This window comes from Eutrigla gurnardus (genome assembly GCF_963514095.1).
Source record: "Eutrigla gurnardus genome assembly, chromosome: 5".
In the NCBI taxonomy this organism is placed as follows: domain Eukaryota; kingdom Metazoa; phylum Chordata; class Actinopteri; order Perciformes; family Triglidae; genus Eutrigla; species Eutrigla gurnardus.
This window is the reverse complement of record NC_139919.1, coordinates 9,558,981-9,577,631: the sequence shown is the minus strand read 5'-3', so window position 1 is coordinate 9,577,631 and position 18,651 is coordinate 9,558,981. Positions and strand designations below refer to the sequence as shown.

The following is an 18,651-nucleotide window of genomic DNA, read 5'->3' as shown; positions in this document are numbered from 1 at the left end:
GCATAAGAATATTGCGCAAATACGTTGACTGAGGCACATGCTTTTAATCATATTTCACATATTAAACAGTAAATATAAGCAGGTATTTCAACACAGGAATCTACTTAAACATTTCATAAATCTCCCGTTCGCAAAAACACTACCACCGCAAAGAATCTGGTTGCGGATTATGTCCGCGATATGAAATGTTGAAAATGTCAGAGAATATTGTTTAGATAATATCTAATGTGATTGAAAGGAAAGGTAATTAAAATTCTCTCCCGACGCAAAGCTGCTAGAATCACTTTTATTTCCATATCGATTAGGTTGACGATGAAAGGACGGCACATTTTTTTCAGAGTTGGTTCAGATTCAGGAAAAAGGCGGAGACATGTAGGGAGAAACTCAGGGTTTGTGGAAGCAAACCTGCTAGCGAGCAGGTTAGGTTCAGGAGTATGTTACCCGGGTAACTGACTCAGAGTTATGCTGAACTGGCTTTGTGAAACCGAAAAACCAGAGTTTCCCTCATCTCAGGGTTAACTAACTCAAGGTTTTCACTAAACCTGCTTTGTGAAACGGACCCCTGCTTTGTGAAACGGACCCCTGATGGCTTGACTTATTCTTTATTTAGAATAGCAGCTGATAAGGACACCTGCCATTTTACAGCTAAAAGACCAGGAGCTTTAAGATGCTATTATTCTCATGAATCTCTGTGAGATTGTGGCGCAAACCGCAGGCAATATGTTCTTCTTTTTTATGAAGGTGGATATGAAACAAAATAGAAAGCTAGAGAAGACAGAGATCTCAATGCTTTGGACGAACAGAGTAAACAAACGAACCCCAAAGCCGTTATCAAAAGCCTGCAGCCTGTTCGTATTTCTCCACCGCAAGTTAAGCTGTTAGGTCACTGAACTGCATAATTTCTTATTCTCCTTCAGTACAATATGAAATGTTCACCATAGCCCCGTGGACACAGGACACAAGGTTACAGCCAGGTATGACTTCTCTCAGGATTTAATTCATCATCACGTCAAATCACATTTCATTTGGGCTTCAGGCACAAACTCCAACAACAAATATATATTATTTCCCACAAGATCCTTCCAGGTCAAGGAAATGTGATCAGACGGGTAGCAAAACAATAAAGCTTGTGTATGATTCTTTATTCTTGCTGTAGAATATCAAGTTGTCCCATATTGTTTTTCAAAGGCATCAACTTAGTTTCCTGAGATAGAAAAAAGGCATGTGAAGAAAGAAACCAATGTGTAACTTTCTTCTTCTTCTTCTTCTTCTTCTTCTTCTTGCACATGTTCACATTTAAAAAATGAGTTTAAAAAATGGAGAGTGATAACATGGGGATGAGAGTGAAGTCCCTTCCTCAGAAAGCAGCTTGTGTCCGTGTTGCGTTGCATGTCCGGGTGTAACCATACACAACGTTCACGGTTCGGTGCATCCCGTTTCTGGGTCACTGCTCGCTATGTGTTCAGTACAACAGGGAAAACACAAAGAAGAAAGAAAAACATTTTGTTCATTTATTTTTAAAATGATAAACATTAGTTGATAAATGGCCATGACTCTTATTTTAACAGTTGAGGCACTCAAATACTGCCATATTGTCAATAGAAAATAAATAACAAAAGTATGTCTGAAATTGTAATCATACGAGATCATTCCTGAAATGGACCGTAACTTTGTGCGTCACAGAGGTGTGAAGGCACATCTCAAGCATTTTGACCATATGATTAAATTCTGTAATTCCTTTTGTATTGTATTCGATGGAGTTTTGTCACATGTGTGCACTGATACACACACAATAGCATTAGTTATTACTTTGACAGGCTATGAATCTGCAGAGGGAGGAGCCTGAACGCTGCAAGGAGAAGGACACGTTCTGAAAATGTACCGTTACACCCGGTACATTGCATTCTCGTCCATTTCAAGCTCTTGTGGGTGTAAATCTGGTCTGTTTCCTTCTTCCATGTGGTTTTCTGCTCTTGTGATAGTTGGACTTCAATGCAAATCGGCGGATTTAAGAAAAAAAGTTCTCACTTTTGATTCTGGGCAAATGACAAAACATGATGTTGACTGCTGATGTTTTGTGAAACCTTTTCTAACAGCCTTAGTAGCTGCAAGACGTTTGATGTTTCTGTGATTCTGTTCAGTGGATAAATGGTCAAAAACACAACAAAGACATTCTCAAGTTCCCAGCCGAGGTCAGCTTGACCTTTGCTTTGATTATTTATTGCCTGGAGGGCAAACCTGATGCTCACTTGCTCTTGTCTCAGACTTCTGGGTGTGTTTGATTTACTCTGCAGAGCTGCACTGCAAGTGTGTCGGACTCTTCCACGGCGCCCGCTGTGAGCTGGCTGACAACCCGTGTGCCTCCCAGCCGTGTGCCCACGGCAGGGTGTGTGTGCCCAAGGCTCACGGTTACATGTGCAACTGCTCGCTGGACAACACCGACGCACGGTAAACACACATATTTTATGAATTCACTTTTCTTCCATGCAGGAGTTTTTCTACTGCTGAGCAAAAGCTGTAAATATTGGATCACTGTGGTTGCACTGGGGAGTTTTAGCTTACAAAAGTCAATAAAACGCTGCTTTAGAAGCTGACTGAAAACATGTATACATGATTTATTAACTCAGTAAATATTGTTAACATCAGTTTATGGTCTCTCGTTTCAAGTCTTCAATACAGCATGATGTTCATTACGTAAATTATAGTCTTCTAAATGGCGGTCCACAAAGGAATGGGTGACATCTGGTCAAACATTCTTATATACAATCTATGGGATAAAATCCCTTTCATAATCTCCAGACAAAAACAACCAGATCAACAAAACAGGTGATTAAGTTTGGAAGGTAATACCTCTTTATATGCAGCATCACTGGCACTCAAGCACATGCTTGCATTCAGCAAACCATGCATGGCTTGAATTTGCATGTATATATGATTGGATACACACACACATCAGCTGACTACCGGCTACATGTATTCCAGTCACACCACGACCGGCTAACGAAGAGAACGGTCACATTCAAACAAAATTACAGCAGCATTTGCATATTCCTCCCTTCCTTAAGGCCGCCATGGGATTGCATGGCTCCTCGTGGGCATTAACAGCCAACCATGTTCCAGGTAGGCTTTTGATTAACTCGGTGAATGAAAGATGACCGCTGGTCGATCCTAATTGCAGGAAGTGGGAGTTGCTGTGCGACTTGTAAAGTGCACAGATAGATGTTTTATCATGCTGATGAGGTCTGATAATTACATTCACATGCGCGTCACATTGTAATCACTCACATAGGAGGGAAATGCATTTGCATGTCCACTGTGTATTTTGATTGAATGCGGTCCACGCGAAGCAATTGGTCATAACTGTGCCCAATAGAAAGAAAAATACCGAATTTGACAACTCAGTTCATCAAACAGACAAATTATTGAATGCTGCATTGTGATCTGTAACTGCTGGGAAATGCTTTCAGTGCTGTACAGCAAGAGAATTCAACACCTGGGAAATGAGTAGGTAAAGTTGAACAACAGCAGGCAGTTTGATGTAAAACAAAATGATGGGTTTTTGTCAGTATGGCAGCAGCAATTACTAATCAGAGTTCTGCCAGTTGGTCCTCTGGGTGGTTATTCATGTCTGGGCCTGGAAGATGGAGGGCTGCAGTGACACTCTCAGCATCAACGCTAAATGTAACCTTAAATCCCGGGCCGAGGTGGAAGGAAGCCTTTGTGCACTCTTGTTCTCACTCCACATCCACAAACACAGCAGTTTGGTCACAAAGAGAAACTGCTTGGTTGTTGCTTATCACATTCCTTCACTTTAAATTGTTCTGATTTCTGTGTAGTTTAAGAAATAAAATCCACTCAAAACTAAATAATCTTAACTCGAGTGCCACTAATTGTTTCTTTTTTTGCAGATGCTGAAATTATTTTAAAGTAAATTTTAAACATAAATAAGTGTTAGTATTTTAACTTTTGATGTCTACATGCAAAACGTACACATTACTTTTGGGAAATTATACAAATATACAGCATAAATATAACGATCATTCCCATTGTCTCCTCATCTCCTATATCCAACGTCCTTCCACCTGCAGGTGTCACAATCAGATAGAAGTCTGTCTGCCCAATTCCTGTCCTGGAGGCTATGATTGCAAAGTCACTGACGGCTCCATCCACTGCAACCCGCTGCCTCTGGTCAGTCACAACAACAAACAATGAAGTAAAAGTATTACAAGACTCCTTAAAGTATACTCAGTCCATCAATTGTCCGGATCAATCAGGTATCTCCGATGATTGGCTACATGGAGATCATGGAGATCAGTGCCAGCGTGCTTGGACTGCTTTTCTTGGTCGGCATCTTCGTTTGCGTCAGGAAGCGTTACGTTCAGCAGAAGAAGAAAAAGCCTGTCTGTGTCCAGGACTCCAATGGGTAAGAGCAAATGTTTGTGTCTAAAATCAAGTTCAAAGGTGCTCAACATGTCTAAACATATCCAGGTTATGCCTGAAGACAAACTAAGACCACACCCTTCAAATGCTGCTTCGTAGTTATCACTGCCACAAAGTGTTAAAACAGCTTGTGCCCTGCAGCGTCTCTTACTTAGTATTGTTATATAGTCTCAGTGCGTCCAATGGAATTCCAGAAAATAAAGGAATTTGATTCCATCAGAAAAAAATCTGTGAAGCTCTACAAGGATGTCAGAAATAACACTCTCCTGGAAAGATGCGTTACTTGAAACGCTGCAGGCTGAAAATTGATCTCCTCCTCCATTTTTGGAACTTGATTTTTTTACATCCCAAATTTGAAGTTGCAGATGGATTCATTGATTGTTCGCCACTAGAGGGCAAATTATGCACAAAGCCAGCATCACCAGTATCACAAAGAAACATCTGTTTGAAAACAAAGATTGATAAACAGAAGCTAGTTTACAGTTTTTTTCAATTGTTTACATGCAATTTTGAAAACCGGGTTCTTTTTTTCAAAATATAATCACAATTATCCAAACACCAAACTCAATTTGCATAATTCCTAGATTGTTTGCAAAATGACACACTTCAGTCAAAACATACACACTTCAGTCAAAACATATACACATATTTGTGAAAATGCTATTAGTTTTCATTGAACCAACACAGTCCTCAATGATCAGACACTATTGCAGCCAGTTTCACACTGCTGTGATAAATAAAAAACACATTTGTAAAAAAACTAATTTTAGGAAATAGCATGTGCTAGATTTTTGGCCAGACATTGTTATGTAAGGGATAATTTAGATGTCATAAAAATAGTGACAAACCCACAACATGCTTCATGATTAGTTTGAGATATAGGGAGAATGTACACAAATAGGCCTACTATAAACTTACCAAGCACTGATGCTGCAGACTGAATATTTCAAGTATTTATTTTATCTACCTCTTCCTCTACCTCCTTCTTCTCCTCTTCCTCTACCTGGGCCTCCTCCTCTACCTCCCTCTCCTCTTCTTCTATCTCCTTCTCCTCTTCCTCTATCTCCTTCTTCTCCTCTTCCTCTACCTGGGCCTCCTCCTCTACCTCCTTCATCTCTTCTTTGAGCTCCCCCTCTCATTCTCACTCTTCTTCTTCTTCTAGCTCCTTCCATTTTTGTTGAAGACAGGTGAACTCACCTGCTGCCTTTTATAGCACACCTGAGTGCTGCATTTTCAAATAAGCACACGTGTGCTTCCACACTTGTTGGATGTGATTATCCAGTTTGTTCATTAGTGTGGTCATTGGCAGTCCGGGGCTTTGTAATGACAAGGAAGTAACCTCACAATCCTTCTCTGTGTCTAAGGTGTGAAAATGTGTGTAGTGTTTTACAAATCCCTGTGTGTAATGTTGTGCAAATCTGTGGAGGTGTTTTGCTCCTTGAAGTAGAATTTCGCAAATTGTGTGGACATTTTTATTTTAGTGTGTAAACAATCGTAGAAAACTGTAAAAGGATTTTTCATGTCTAAAATAACTCCACAACAAATTAAAACCACATCTTTTCACACCCACAGCTATTTCCAGCCTAGTCTGGCCAAGGGCTTTAAAGCCGACAACCAGGAACTCAACCCAATAGAGATGAGCTCACTGGTCGGTCCCATCAACGACCTCGACCACACGCCGTTCAGGTCGCTTCGTCCACACAGCCAGATCAGTTCATCCGGAGGTGGGGTTTCCTCTCCAAAGACACAAGGGCCGGTTGTGTGCAGCGTCGCCCCAAACCTCCCCGCCAGGCCACCGTCCAGCTCCGACAACGACTCCATCAGGAAGAACAACTGGGACATGGACTACGAAGGTATGTATTTGTGTGTGCTTGTATAATGTGAGTGATTTGATGAGTGAGAGAGCACTGACTGGTTGAACTGTAAAATGGTGTACGAGTTATTTTAATAATGAATAACAATTTGTACACAAACAATAATGATCTCAGTCATTTTCACACAGTGAGGCATACACCTTATTAATTAAACACCGATCAATCGGTGCGCTGAATCGGCCCAGGTATCATCAGCTTTCACATCATCAGTAGCCAGTTTTGGGAACTCCACATAGTTATAAATATCTGCCTCACAATTCCGGTACTGGCCAGGTTATTACTCTAAACATAAACATACTACATATGAATACGTGTCGTGATAGCTGTCAATCAAACTGTGACTGACAATCACTTTGTTCCAGCTATGACTCAGTGCCTTAAATATTGAGTGATTTCAGTCTGTAAACATTTTAAATAGACATTTTAAAGAAGGCTTTGTTTTATTTTTGTTTTGCACTCAAAACACAAGACAAGTAGCTTCTGTAATTCAGGCACAAGATAGCTGTTCTTTTACATTTATGTATTTTCATTAAGGGCATTTTGTTTCATTTCTTGGTTGTGGTCTAACTGCAACACTCATTGCAAAATCATCTGTGAAAATGTCAAGTGCACTGAAGGGGGAAAATCATCAATGTAGTGTAAACTAATCACCTCGGCATTCTGTGTGATGCTGCAAAGCAACACTGTAAAGCAAAAGGTCATAACAGGCTGAACGATTCAGTTATTCAAGGTCATTGTAAACAAGTGTTGAATTGTCATGCAGAGTGGTGCATCATGGGAGAAACACTGGACTGCCTGTAGAGTCGCCTGTCAACAAACGACGCTCATTGAACTCTGGAAGATGAAACATTCATAGGCACAATAACAAAGTGATTTCTGTTTCATCGCTCCGCGTTGTTTTATATTCCACCTTCTCTTTCTGAGATTGATTGTCTCTCCTCTTCTCTCCAAGAAGTCTATATTCTATGCTAGTCTCATTCTATATTCTGTAATACCCTCCCTTATTGACCGCCCTCTTTCGCTCTCCTCTGCCTCTCTCCCTATCTAAATATTTTCTCCATTTGTTTTCTCTCCTTCCTACCCTTCGTGCTCCTTGCTCTCACTCCTCCCATCTTTTTGTTTGCTGCCTTTTCCTCTCAGCCCTGAGGAACCCCTCATACCAACACATTTATGAAGTGACATGTCCTTGCCAATGTATGCACCCAGTGTAAAGGCAAGTTATGATAAACCTGATCATGCGAAAGTAATTAATCAGAATTAAGTTTTCAAATCCACTGTGACCTCTTAACCTTACATTTAAACTCAGAAACATAAGTTTATGCCTTTGGCTTCTCTTTGCTCTCGATTCTTTGTGGATGAAACCAAAGCAGAAGGTGGGACAGGTAGCTTTATTTGACAATTTGAGGCCAATTTTTGCTGATGACTCAATCTGTTAAACGCACACCAGTGAACAGGTGGCTTTAATTACGTCAAAGCGAGGAATTTAAGTTTGTGCAATTAGGAGGGTTTGCTGAGTCTGGTGCTGGTGCAACAGAAAGTAAGAAGGTTTTTAGATGTAGATGTAGATTCCTGCATTAGGCCCCATGTCCGTACTCTGCTTCAGTCTCTCTTCTCCTCTTCCTCTTCATCTTTGTCACCTTTCCCCTGGTTTCACCTTCCTCTCTTTATTTCTCCCTCCCTCTATCTCCCTCTGGTCTATTTGTCTTCTTCTCCTTCCTTCTATACCACTCAATATATTTCTCCTCTTTTGTTATCCTGTCATGCTATCTCTCTCTTTCTCATCCCCCTTACCTTTCTCCCACTCTCTCTCTCCTTTTTGTATTCATGTAACAGATCAATACGCTTTGCTGCTATGTTCTTGAGAAAGATGAAGGGAGGTAGATCAGGCGTTCGTCATGCCATCGCTCCCCAGGCAATGCTAGCCTGGCAGGTCATTCATCTGCTTGACCTTATCACGGAGAACAAAGGACACATTTCTGTAGTTGTAATCCGTCTCCTTGTTAAAAGGGATTGCAGCTGACTTCTCTCCATTTTGCTTTTTGTTCGACCTGTGACCCCTGATACTAAATCAAAATCTTTTAAGGCTCTTGACCACCACTGCCACGCCCAAAATGAGTTTAAAAAAGTAAAGATACTCAGTATAAAAGCATCTCAAGCTGATAGAAATAGACTTAATATCAGGCGGTTGTCTTCTATCACCATCAATATTATTGAATTGTGATGAATCATCCAATCACAGAGCCCGTCAAAGTATCAGTCTAAATGAAGCGAGAAAAAGAAAAGCAAAACAATTTTGCTTTTGTGAAGAATACATTTTAATAAAGTTATAATTTTTTATGTCATGGCTCAGTTTTACCAAGCGTCTGTTTTTCGTATTCTTCTTGATACAAAAGAGACCCCTGCCTTGTGACCCGTCAAACATTCGCTGTTCAGCCCAGTTTGAGCAGGCAGATGAATGTTGACACCAAATGTTTAATTCATTTTTGGAAATATTTTTTTTATGAAGACTAAAAGCTGAAAGGTGCAGCCACACTGATCTATGATCAAGTTTATTCCATTAAATTTGCGCCTCTTGAGCAGCAGAAAACCTTCATGTTTACAGGAGGGAAATGTCATCAACACATCAGGATATTCAATGTCTTTTTCAAGGCTATTTAAATACCAGATGTAGGGAAAAGACTCGATGTGTACATTGTTAAAAGAGTAATTCTGGCAAATTTAAACGTGTTTAATCTTTCCAGTTCAGCAGCAAACCCAAACAGAAGTGAACCCCCATGATACAGGTATTCATTTGTACTGTGGTGAATGTTGACACTAATTATGATTTTAATTTTCCCTTTTACGCCCCGTTTCACTGAATAATTGTAGAGAGAGGCCCAGTGGCTGCAAACATTTATCACTTCAAAGGTAAAATGCTAATACCTTATAAAAGATACACACAATATATTTGCATAGTCTACTTTTTTCCACATTTCAGGAGGCCTTAAATTACTTTTCAGGGTATTCCATTCTCACTTGAACTTGAGTTTGATAAAATGAAATCCAAGTAAAAGTTTCCTAAAAAGGAGAGCCCAGTTTGTGAAAAAGAATCTGGAAGTGAACTAAGTAAGTCTGCCTATTGATGTTGCAACCCGCGAAAATGATCTGAGACTAAGTCCTCTAGTACCTGCAGCTTTAGAAAAAGAACAGCTTTTGTCTTGAGTAAATATATTGAACCATGAACAAATAACAAGGTTCAAAACTGATCTGAATGCCCCCTTGATGTCAGTTGTTTAAGTTCATATTTTTTAAGACTTTTTTTAGTACAATAATGGTCACTGTCCCATTCAGTTATTACCTTCTAATTCAACTCCAGTTTTGTGTAAGAAGTGATAGATGAATAGAAAACTACAGATGCTCTCGCTTTGAATCTGCATATTTGTCCGTGATCAGCCTCAAGGGTAATGACGGTGAGCTGGGGACGTTTGGCGGACTCCCCTGTCCCCTTGTCTTCAACTCCCACCTCCAGAAGAGCTTTTTATGCATCCCTGGGGAGGTTGGGGACATGGAATCTGAGTGGACATGTTCAAAACTTCCATTGTGGATGTGACTGTTAGGAGTTGTGGTGAGAAGTTCATTGGGGCCTGTCGTAACTGCAGAACCCATTGGTGGCCCTCATGAGAAACAAGGAGGCATTTCAGGCTTGGCTAGCCCAGGGTTCTCTTGAAACAGCTGACGGGTATCGTTTCGCCAGAAGGGCTGCAGCTTTGGGGTTGGGAGGTGGGTTGAATTTGGGGGAGACTATGGAGAAGGAGTTTGGATTGGCTTAAACAACTTGGAAAGGGAATTTCAAGGTGCATCTGCTTTTTGCAGAAGATCTGGTCCTGTTGGCTCCTTCAGAACCAGACCTGCAGCATGCACTAGGGCAGTTTGCAGCTGAATGGAGCAGTTGAGATGATGGTCAGTACCTCCAAGTCCGAAGCCATGGTGCTCTGCCAGAAACCAGTGGACTGCACCCTCCGGGTTGGGAGTGAGTCGCTGCCCCAAGCAGAGGAGTTCAAATACCTTGGGGTCTTGTTAACGAGTGAGTGAAAAGTGGATTGTGAGATGGACAGGCGGTTTGGTGCAGCAGCAGTGACGGGGCTATTATACCGGACTGTTGTGGTGAAGAGGTAGCACAGTCAGAAGGCAAATCTCTGGATTTACCAGTCCATCCAAGTCCAGTTCATAGAAGCGGCTGAAATGAGCTTCCTCTGTAGGTTGACAGGGCTCAGCCGTAGAGATAGGGTGAGGAGCTCAGACATCCCGAGGGAGCTCGGAGTAGAGCAGCTGCTTGTTTGCATTCAAAGGAACCAGTTGAGGTGGTTTGGGCATGGATGCCAGGATGCCTCCCAGAGGTGTTCCAACTGGGAAACGGCTGGGGAGTGCCCTCCAAAACCTGCTGCCCCTGAGACCCGGATAAGCTGAGGACAATGGATGGATGTGTGTGTGCCATGCATACCTTTGCAACCGTGTGCCCTTATGGACATTGTTACGGGCTTAAAGAAGGAAGTAAAGTGATGTAGTATACAGAGCAGCAAGTATGACGGCGGATTAGGGCCACTGTAGGAACGAAAAAAATAAAACGGAGGCGAGAGAGGTGGGCAATATTCAGAGAAAAAAGTGGCAAATTTGCTAGTTTAAAGTGTCAAATTCGGTAGCTTTCACTTCATAGCAACGGCAATTGCCCACCTCTCTCTGCTTTTTTTTCTTCCTACAGTGGCCCTAATACGCCTTCGTACTAAAGTCAGCATAGGCCACCCCCAAAAATATCTTCAACGATCTGAACCTGTCTTTTAAGTTCTTCTGTGGTTTATCAACCATGTTTCAGTCTGCCTCACTGACCCGAGGCTTAGTACTCTGTTCTTTCCAGCATAATTAAAAAAAAAACAGCTCTTGTTCTTAACTATTTATTGATCGGTGCAAAGTGTGGAAATACTGAAGCTTGAAAGCCTCTCTCTCTCTTTCTCTCTCTCTCTCTTTCTTGTTTTTGTCTTTCTTTCCAGTCACTCCTTGTAACTCTCGGCTACTCTGTCTCATTTTCTCTCACAATACAAGCAGATGGGGGTCTGCTTAGTATTCTCAGTAACTCAAATGACGGCAGGAGGCTCCTTTCAATGTCCTTTTTTCAATGTGAGTTATTAGGTTGAGATTTTCGGGATGAATGACAGGAATTTAAAGTGGTAATCCTCAATTATTGGGGGTTTTCAGATTTTGCCTCCCAGTGCTCATCGCTGTTTCCTCTCAGTCAAACAGTGTGAGCTACGCTGCAGCATGGTGGCTTATGAAAAAAGACATTGTTTCTGGTTTCCATTAACAAAGGCAAAAGCTTTAATGTCATCAGCAGACGTTGAATCTGAAATCTCCCAACAGTACTGAACTTCAGTACCGATACAAGAGGAAACGCTTTTAATGCCTTACAATATTTTTTTTATATATGATCACCATCAGCCACACAAAGACTAATGAAAATGCAGTTTAAAACAGTGGAAATCACTAAATATCTGTCTGACAGAGATGCTACTGACACAATTCAATCCTCCACTGCCAGGATATGAACTCATCAAGACATCTTACAATAAATGTGTTGGTGTTCTCTGTTCGATTATGTTTCGAAACAAACTTATCTCTGGCATTTCTATACTGCAACTTTTTGATTCATCATTCTCAACATGCTGCTACAGTGGATCATTTTATATAGATCAAAACATCAGTCAACTATTATTCTTTTTATGTCAATTATCAGAATATTTGCTGGTAATTTTTCAATAACTTGATCAATCAACTTACGTTCGAAATGACGTCAGAATAACTGACTCATGTTGAGAAATACAGGCGGGTATGTGTCAAGGTTCAAGTGTCTACAGCATGTTCACTGCTTTCACACATAGAACAACGCTAATTCAGACCATGACACACAAGTAGATGATCCAATAAGAGAAAGTATGTGTTCAGTGTCCTTCAGTGGTTGTTGGACCTGCAGAAGAAGATTTAAGCAAGTACTCCCTTCAACATCTTATTAGCACATTTGAAAGGACGAGATACATATTTCAAGGTTAAGGACTTAACTTGAGATTAGTTTCAGGGAATATTTAAATTATTAAGTGTTCACACAGGGATGTACAAAAAAACCAAAGGAGCTTATCATCAAGGTTACTCTTGAATTGCCTTTATTCTGTTGATCCAAGAAGAGAGTATTAATCCACTTTTGCTGTCATTGGAAGTCTGGATCAGTCATTTGTCTTGAATATTAAAGTACATGTGGGGACTTTAGGACGTGAGCTTTCTTGAGACACATTACCCTCCTGTTCCACTAATGAAACCTACATGAATTCACAGTGTGGATTTAATATGCAAATACTCAAAGCTTTCTTAAAACCAGACACGTTCAAATCCATCCTGCACACCCTGCACCCAGCAACAGCTGTCCCAGTGTTTACTAGTATTAATCTTTCAGTGACAATACTGATTAGAGTTGTTTGTTCAGTCGGAGAGCTGATCCCACTCTGTGTTAACTATTCAAAACTCACTGATAAACTTCTCACCCTGATGGCAGTGGGCTTGGCTCACGGCAGTATCCATTCTCCACAAGGCAAATTTACACAGACAGAAATATTTTCCCCTAAAATGTATGTTGTTGCTTTACAAGTTAATAGCAGGGTTGACATTAGCTTGACCAATAAATTGGCCAGGCCAATAAACCAGAAGATTATTATTTCAGATGTAATATAGGCTCTAATTCAAATGTTGATGATAATTTTAACTGCTTGCTTTGTCCAAACAAAAATATACTCAATTTACAATGACATAGACAAGCAGCTAATTCTCACATGAGAGAAGCTGGAACAGAAAAATGTTTAACTTTTACTTGATAACTTCCACAACTACCACAATTTTCTTTAAGATCAATTTTTACTTGGTTCCTTGACAAATCGTTGAGCACAACATGATAATAATGTGTTTAGAAAGCACTTGAGATCTATCATAGCATTGGTTGACCATCAGAAGAACTAGGGTGTAAAGATGCCACCTGTCCTCTCTCCCCAGTCTATCCAGCTGACCCTGACTACTACGGCCGCCCAGCAGTGCAGGACTTTCCCCAGTTTGACATCAGCGAAGACACCTACGCCACCTCCACCGTGGACTCGCGGAGGAACTCTCGATTCGGCGGCTTCCCGTTCCCACTGGATCGCTGCGACCGCCGCGCTCCCCTCCCGCCTTGCTACAGCAACCAGAACCTGGACGACTTCCTGGGCCCCGACGGGCTTCCTCTGCCCAGCTCGCAGTGCCCCAATGAGTACACGGCCATCAGCTACTACCCCACCAAGCATGCCCGCAGCCTGGACAACGTCTCGGGAGGCTACAAGAGACTCAGCATGCGTCTGAGCGTGGCCATGCCCTCGTACGCAGAGCAGGCCAGCCCGGCACCAGTGCCGAACCCCGCCCAGCCTCAAACGAGACCAGCAGGACAGAACCCGCGCAGCTACGACGGCTCGAGCATGGTGGAGAGCGATTACGGGAGCTGTGAGGAGGTGATGTTTTAAGACCAACTTTAGGTTCTAAGCATCTTTTTGGTGGGAAATTGCTTTTTTAGTGATTATTCACTTTTCATTTCATATGGAAACCTAAACAGTTCAAGTATATGCCGTTATGTTTTACTACTCCATTCTAAGGCAGCTTTGTGTACAAGTACACCTCTCAGATGGGACTCATACAGCTCAGCGGTCTCTCACTGTGAGTCTTTTTTTGACCAATGGGAGCGCCATGTGGAACAAGAGTTAAGATGTCTTTTATTTGTTTGATTTCTTTCAAAGTAGCGTAGTCGTGCTGTGTCAGAGTAGACGGGGGTATTTCAGTCCTCCTCGGTTACCTCTGCGGGGAAAGTTCAGCAGAAGTTCATCCCTTTGTCTATGAGACGCTCAAGAGCACCGTTAACTTGTTGGCATTGTGAAATCATGAACAGTATTATTGACTCGAGTGGGGACTGTTTCAAAGTTAAAATTAGGCAAAACATGAGATGATGTCACTCAGCATCACGAAGCAGAGGATTCTGCTTCGGGAACATGACCAAACAACAGCATTTCATGTCTCAAACATTTGTCCGACAAGCATGCCTCTCTGAAAGCATCCATCTCCCAGACATGGACAACGGTATGTTTACTATGCACTGTATGATGCGGTGGAATGTGAGGCGGCCTGCATGAGGAAAACACAGGACAGTGGCCGGCGTGACATTCAGACAACAACACAAAAAATTCCTGATAAGGAGCTTTGATGAGGACTGCTGGATTGTATGACAGGTAAACAGTGTTCATCTTACCAGCACTCTGCTGTGTTTGTGTTTGTATTTGATCATAAAAGAACTGCGAGAATGTCAGCACAAACACACAGGTTAATGTGTGTCTAATGCGGGCCCACTGTTTCCAGTCTAAAGGTATTAAGAATGACACTGAGCACATTTCAAATGCAGGATAAACAGTGTGTGGAACTCTTTAATCTGCTTACTGTTGCTGTCTGTTACAATGAAGGGGGCTGGATCCTCTGAAAAACACAACAAAAAGATAAAAGCCATAAACAAGGGACAAAGTTGATGTTAGTCGTGAAGTAGAACTATTCTAACTTTGAATGTTACTAGTATCAATATTGTTTCTGTTACTGTAAATTCTGTAGATTCTGAATCTATAATCATCTCCTGGAGGATTTTAATTAGCGTGAACTAGATTCTAGTGTTATTCTTGGAGGAGACGTTGGCGTTTGTGTTGCTGCCCCCGATGATAAAGGGAACACTTAATGTGGCGAGGTGAGGAAATGTCTATGCAGCCATTTTAAATGGTGTAAATATGCAACTCTTAGATGAAATAAATGCTTGTTTTGGTCGAGAGCTTGTTGTGCATTTTGCAACTTTATTTAAAAGTGTAAACGGGTTAGACTGGATAGTTAAGTCCATGTTTAGCCTGAACAGCATTTTCTTCAACAAACTGTTTGACAGTTAAGAACCACAATTAAATATCACTTCTCTTTTTCTTTTATAAGCAATTTAGAACAACTAATCCTGATTCAGCTTTTTTGTGTCTTTTAAAGGGATAGTTGTTGCCAATTAATTTACTGTACTACTTTACTGTATCAGCAATTCATTCAGCTCTTCAGTCAATTGAAGCAATACAATTTTCAGTGTGTGCTACACAGCTGCAGTCTGTTAACTGCTACTTCAGGTCTGATTTCTCAGGGTAGCCAGAGGATGCCCAATAAAAAACACAACTTCCTTGTTCTATTTGCCTTGACAGCTAGCTCTGTTTCCGACAGCTAAATCTCGAAACACGAGTGCGGAGGCTGTTCTGGATTGGTGTTTATCCAGTCATAGTTATCCCAGACAGAGTATACGGTTAAGGTAATGCAGCAGAGAGGTCAGAAGCTGGTGCAGAATGCATCCTGGTACATGTAGACACTGCTGGCACAGCTCCATGAGCAGGATAACTCCACTTTCTTGGTCAAAATAAAATGTACTGAGGAATCTATTTCTTCAATCTACCACTAACACTGATTGGACAGCTACCTGAAAGGTAAAGGCGAATTTTCCAAAAAAGGAAACCTGCTGCGGAAGCCCAGGATGGTCCCTTTTAGTAAAGTGTACGCAGCGACCGAAAGGTACATGCATTATGTAAAATTAAATTGAATTCATGTAAGTTGACACAGCGACAGAAATCATAACAGATGTTTCAATTTGGCCACTCAGCACTCCATTGTTCAGTATATTCTTACATGAAGCTCAAATCAGATTTTTCCATATCTTCCATTGCTATAGCAACCAATATCAGCCAGCGATTACACTGTACAAACAACACCAAACCTCGATCAGGTCGTTAGTGAATTCCAGCGTAGATACACAACCCCGAAGATCAGATCTGAAAACCAAATCGCATTTTCCAGCTGTTTGGACAAGCTGTGTTTTGGCGAACAATGGATGAATGTGTACTCGGTGTGCTGCCGCCTCCATGTAAACATGTCGGGGATGCAGATGACGCATGTAAAATCAAAGCAACTTTTTTATACAGCTCCTGAAGGCTGGGAGATAATCAAGACATGAGGGCACTGATTATAACAGAGTCAAAAGGAATTTGTTGTAACTTGTAGATGTTAACGGACATCGGGGCGATTGAGAAAACATTTTCTGTGTTACTTGTTCATTCTACATGTCCTAACTGTCAATTCTCTCCCATCTGGCACCATCCTGGGCGAAATCTAAGTGCACATTCTGGAAATCTAAATACATATTTAGTCACTGCTGTTTTAACTGCAGTCTTGCTGAGCAGCTGCTGAGCTCTAGCACAATTTCTGACAAAGAATGACTGAAAGAAATTAAGGGTTTGGAAGCAAAAATCAGCGTGCATTAAAAGGGGCTTGTATGGCTACCACTGTTCATGCACTATCATGGAGTTTAATCAATTACAGCTGGTAATTTCACCTTCTGTTTGTGATTCACACATATCTTCTGATTTGTAACAAAGCATAAAGTAAATTTTGCAACAATTTCAAACAGGACTACAAAATCATGCCAGATGCAGTAAATGCACTATCAGTCATGACATTGGGGACTTGCGGGTCGGTTTGTGTAGTTGATTTAATGTATATTTTTGCAGGCTGGGTGGTGCAGATTGACTCTCAAAACCCTGAGCTGCCCATCAGTAGTACACAGACCACGAACACACAGATGGGTAAAGTTGACAGAAGGCCGCTGACGCCACACGTGAAGATTAAAACAAAGCGCTGTAACTTTGGCTGGCTCTGAGTTTCAGCAGTTGTGTTGAATTGTGCGTATTCTTGCCCTGCTGTTAGTTAGTAGTTGGCTTTTTTGAGTATTTATGAATGAGGACTGTAAATTTAGATTGTTAAAAACTTACTAGAAAAGGTGAATGCTGCCTATTTGTTCAGAGCATGTGGCCAGGTATTATACATCGCACCTGTAACCCAGCTCAACGCCTTGTTGCAACATGTTGAATGGTGAACATACTTGGTGAATGCTTGAAATGATACATCATATCATCTTTTAAATCCTTCATGAAATGTTTTTTTTTTTTTTTTTGGTTGCAAAAAGAATTCAAAACTTCTCAATGATGACGTGACTTTAGAGAGCTTCAATTCAAGAATTAACTGAATTGATGAAAGGATTACAAGGATTTTATCTTGCTGACACAGAGACAACTCTTAAGTTTTGATAATGGAAAAGAAAGGCTAAAAGTAATACATTTTAAAAACGACTACTGTAATCAATCTCGCAGTAGACAGTTTTGACAATCATTTATAAAATGCTGTCACCGTATCATTGGATCAAGTCTAAGTAGAAACATTAGCATTCACATCTTAGATCCTTAAAGTCCTGGATGAATAATGAGGGCCTTAATGTCAGAAGACCAGGGAAAGTCTTTTACTATAACAAAAAGCTATCTATGTATAATTGCCTAAATATGCCCGCTAACCAGCATTTTAATTTGTGTAACTACATTCCTGCTCCTCAAATCACTCTTTTTCTCATCAGTCATTGTCATCTCCACTTTATTCAGATGTATAACTTACTTTGTGAAATCTGAATAAGTGTCACTAAATCCTCACAGTTGAAATGCTATTGTTGTTGCTGTGGGTTCATGTACAAAGTCTGTCTATCACTGGTGGTTTAACCGTGACTGTTGTCTTGGAAAGAACATTGTTGGTACAAAAAAACTTTATAGTGTACATGTATTGTGTTGTACATACCGTCCGTGTTGTAGATTGTTGTTTGTGTAGAATATGGCTTCATGTGAATGTAAGTTGTTGTTTTCATTCATAAAGTTTATTTTTTTATCAATGTGGGCCTCCCCATGTTCGCCCTGTTGTTTCTCTGTGAGAGATTTTATTAAGATGCCATCTTTCCATTGTGCTTTTCAATATTGTAAAGAGAATATGAATAAAGATATTATCTTCTATGAACACAGATTGAAGATATCTGACTTTTTGCTGCTTTGTGTTCTCAGCATCCGTCAAAACAGATGAGGTTTAAAAATCAACACAACATCTGTGAGTTTCATCACCCTCTGGAAAGAAGTGAAAAAACATGAAGGCTATTCCAGACAGGATTAGTGTTCGCAGAGGAAATCATGAGTAATTTGATTTTGCCCATGCATATCAGTCATTTAAGTCACGCAGACAGTAAAATCAGCATTCAACAGGGGTCCGTTTCACCGGGGGCGGCATTGCTAACCATTACACCACAGTGTAGCTGTGCAAGTCTGAAAATAAAGACTTATTACCTTTAGATCAATAGACTGTTTCATTCAGTTATACACAT

At 40.9% G+C, this 18,651-nt stretch overlaps 1 protein-coding gene across 1 annotated transcript in view; it reads left to right on the top strand.

Moving 5' to 3' along the window:
* fat2 (FAT atypical cadherin 2) overlaps positions 1-18,293 on the top strand; it is a 108,508-nt gene extending 90,215 nt beyond the window's left edge. The window contains exons 25-29 of the mRNA XM_084009744.1: positions 2,295-2,448; positions 4,089-4,188; positions 4,275-4,423; positions 6,013-6,293; positions 13,380-18,293. Coding sequence (XP_083865870.1) covers positions 2,295-2,448; positions 4,089-4,188; positions 4,275-4,423; positions 6,013-6,293; positions 13,380-13,876 — 1,181 coding nt within the window. The 3' untranslated portion in view covers positions 13,877-18,293. The remainder of the gene's footprint in view (positions 1-2,294; positions 2,449-4,088; positions 4,189-4,274; positions 4,424-6,012; positions 6,294-13,379) is intronic.
* Positions 18,294-18,651: the final 358 nt, after the last annotated feature.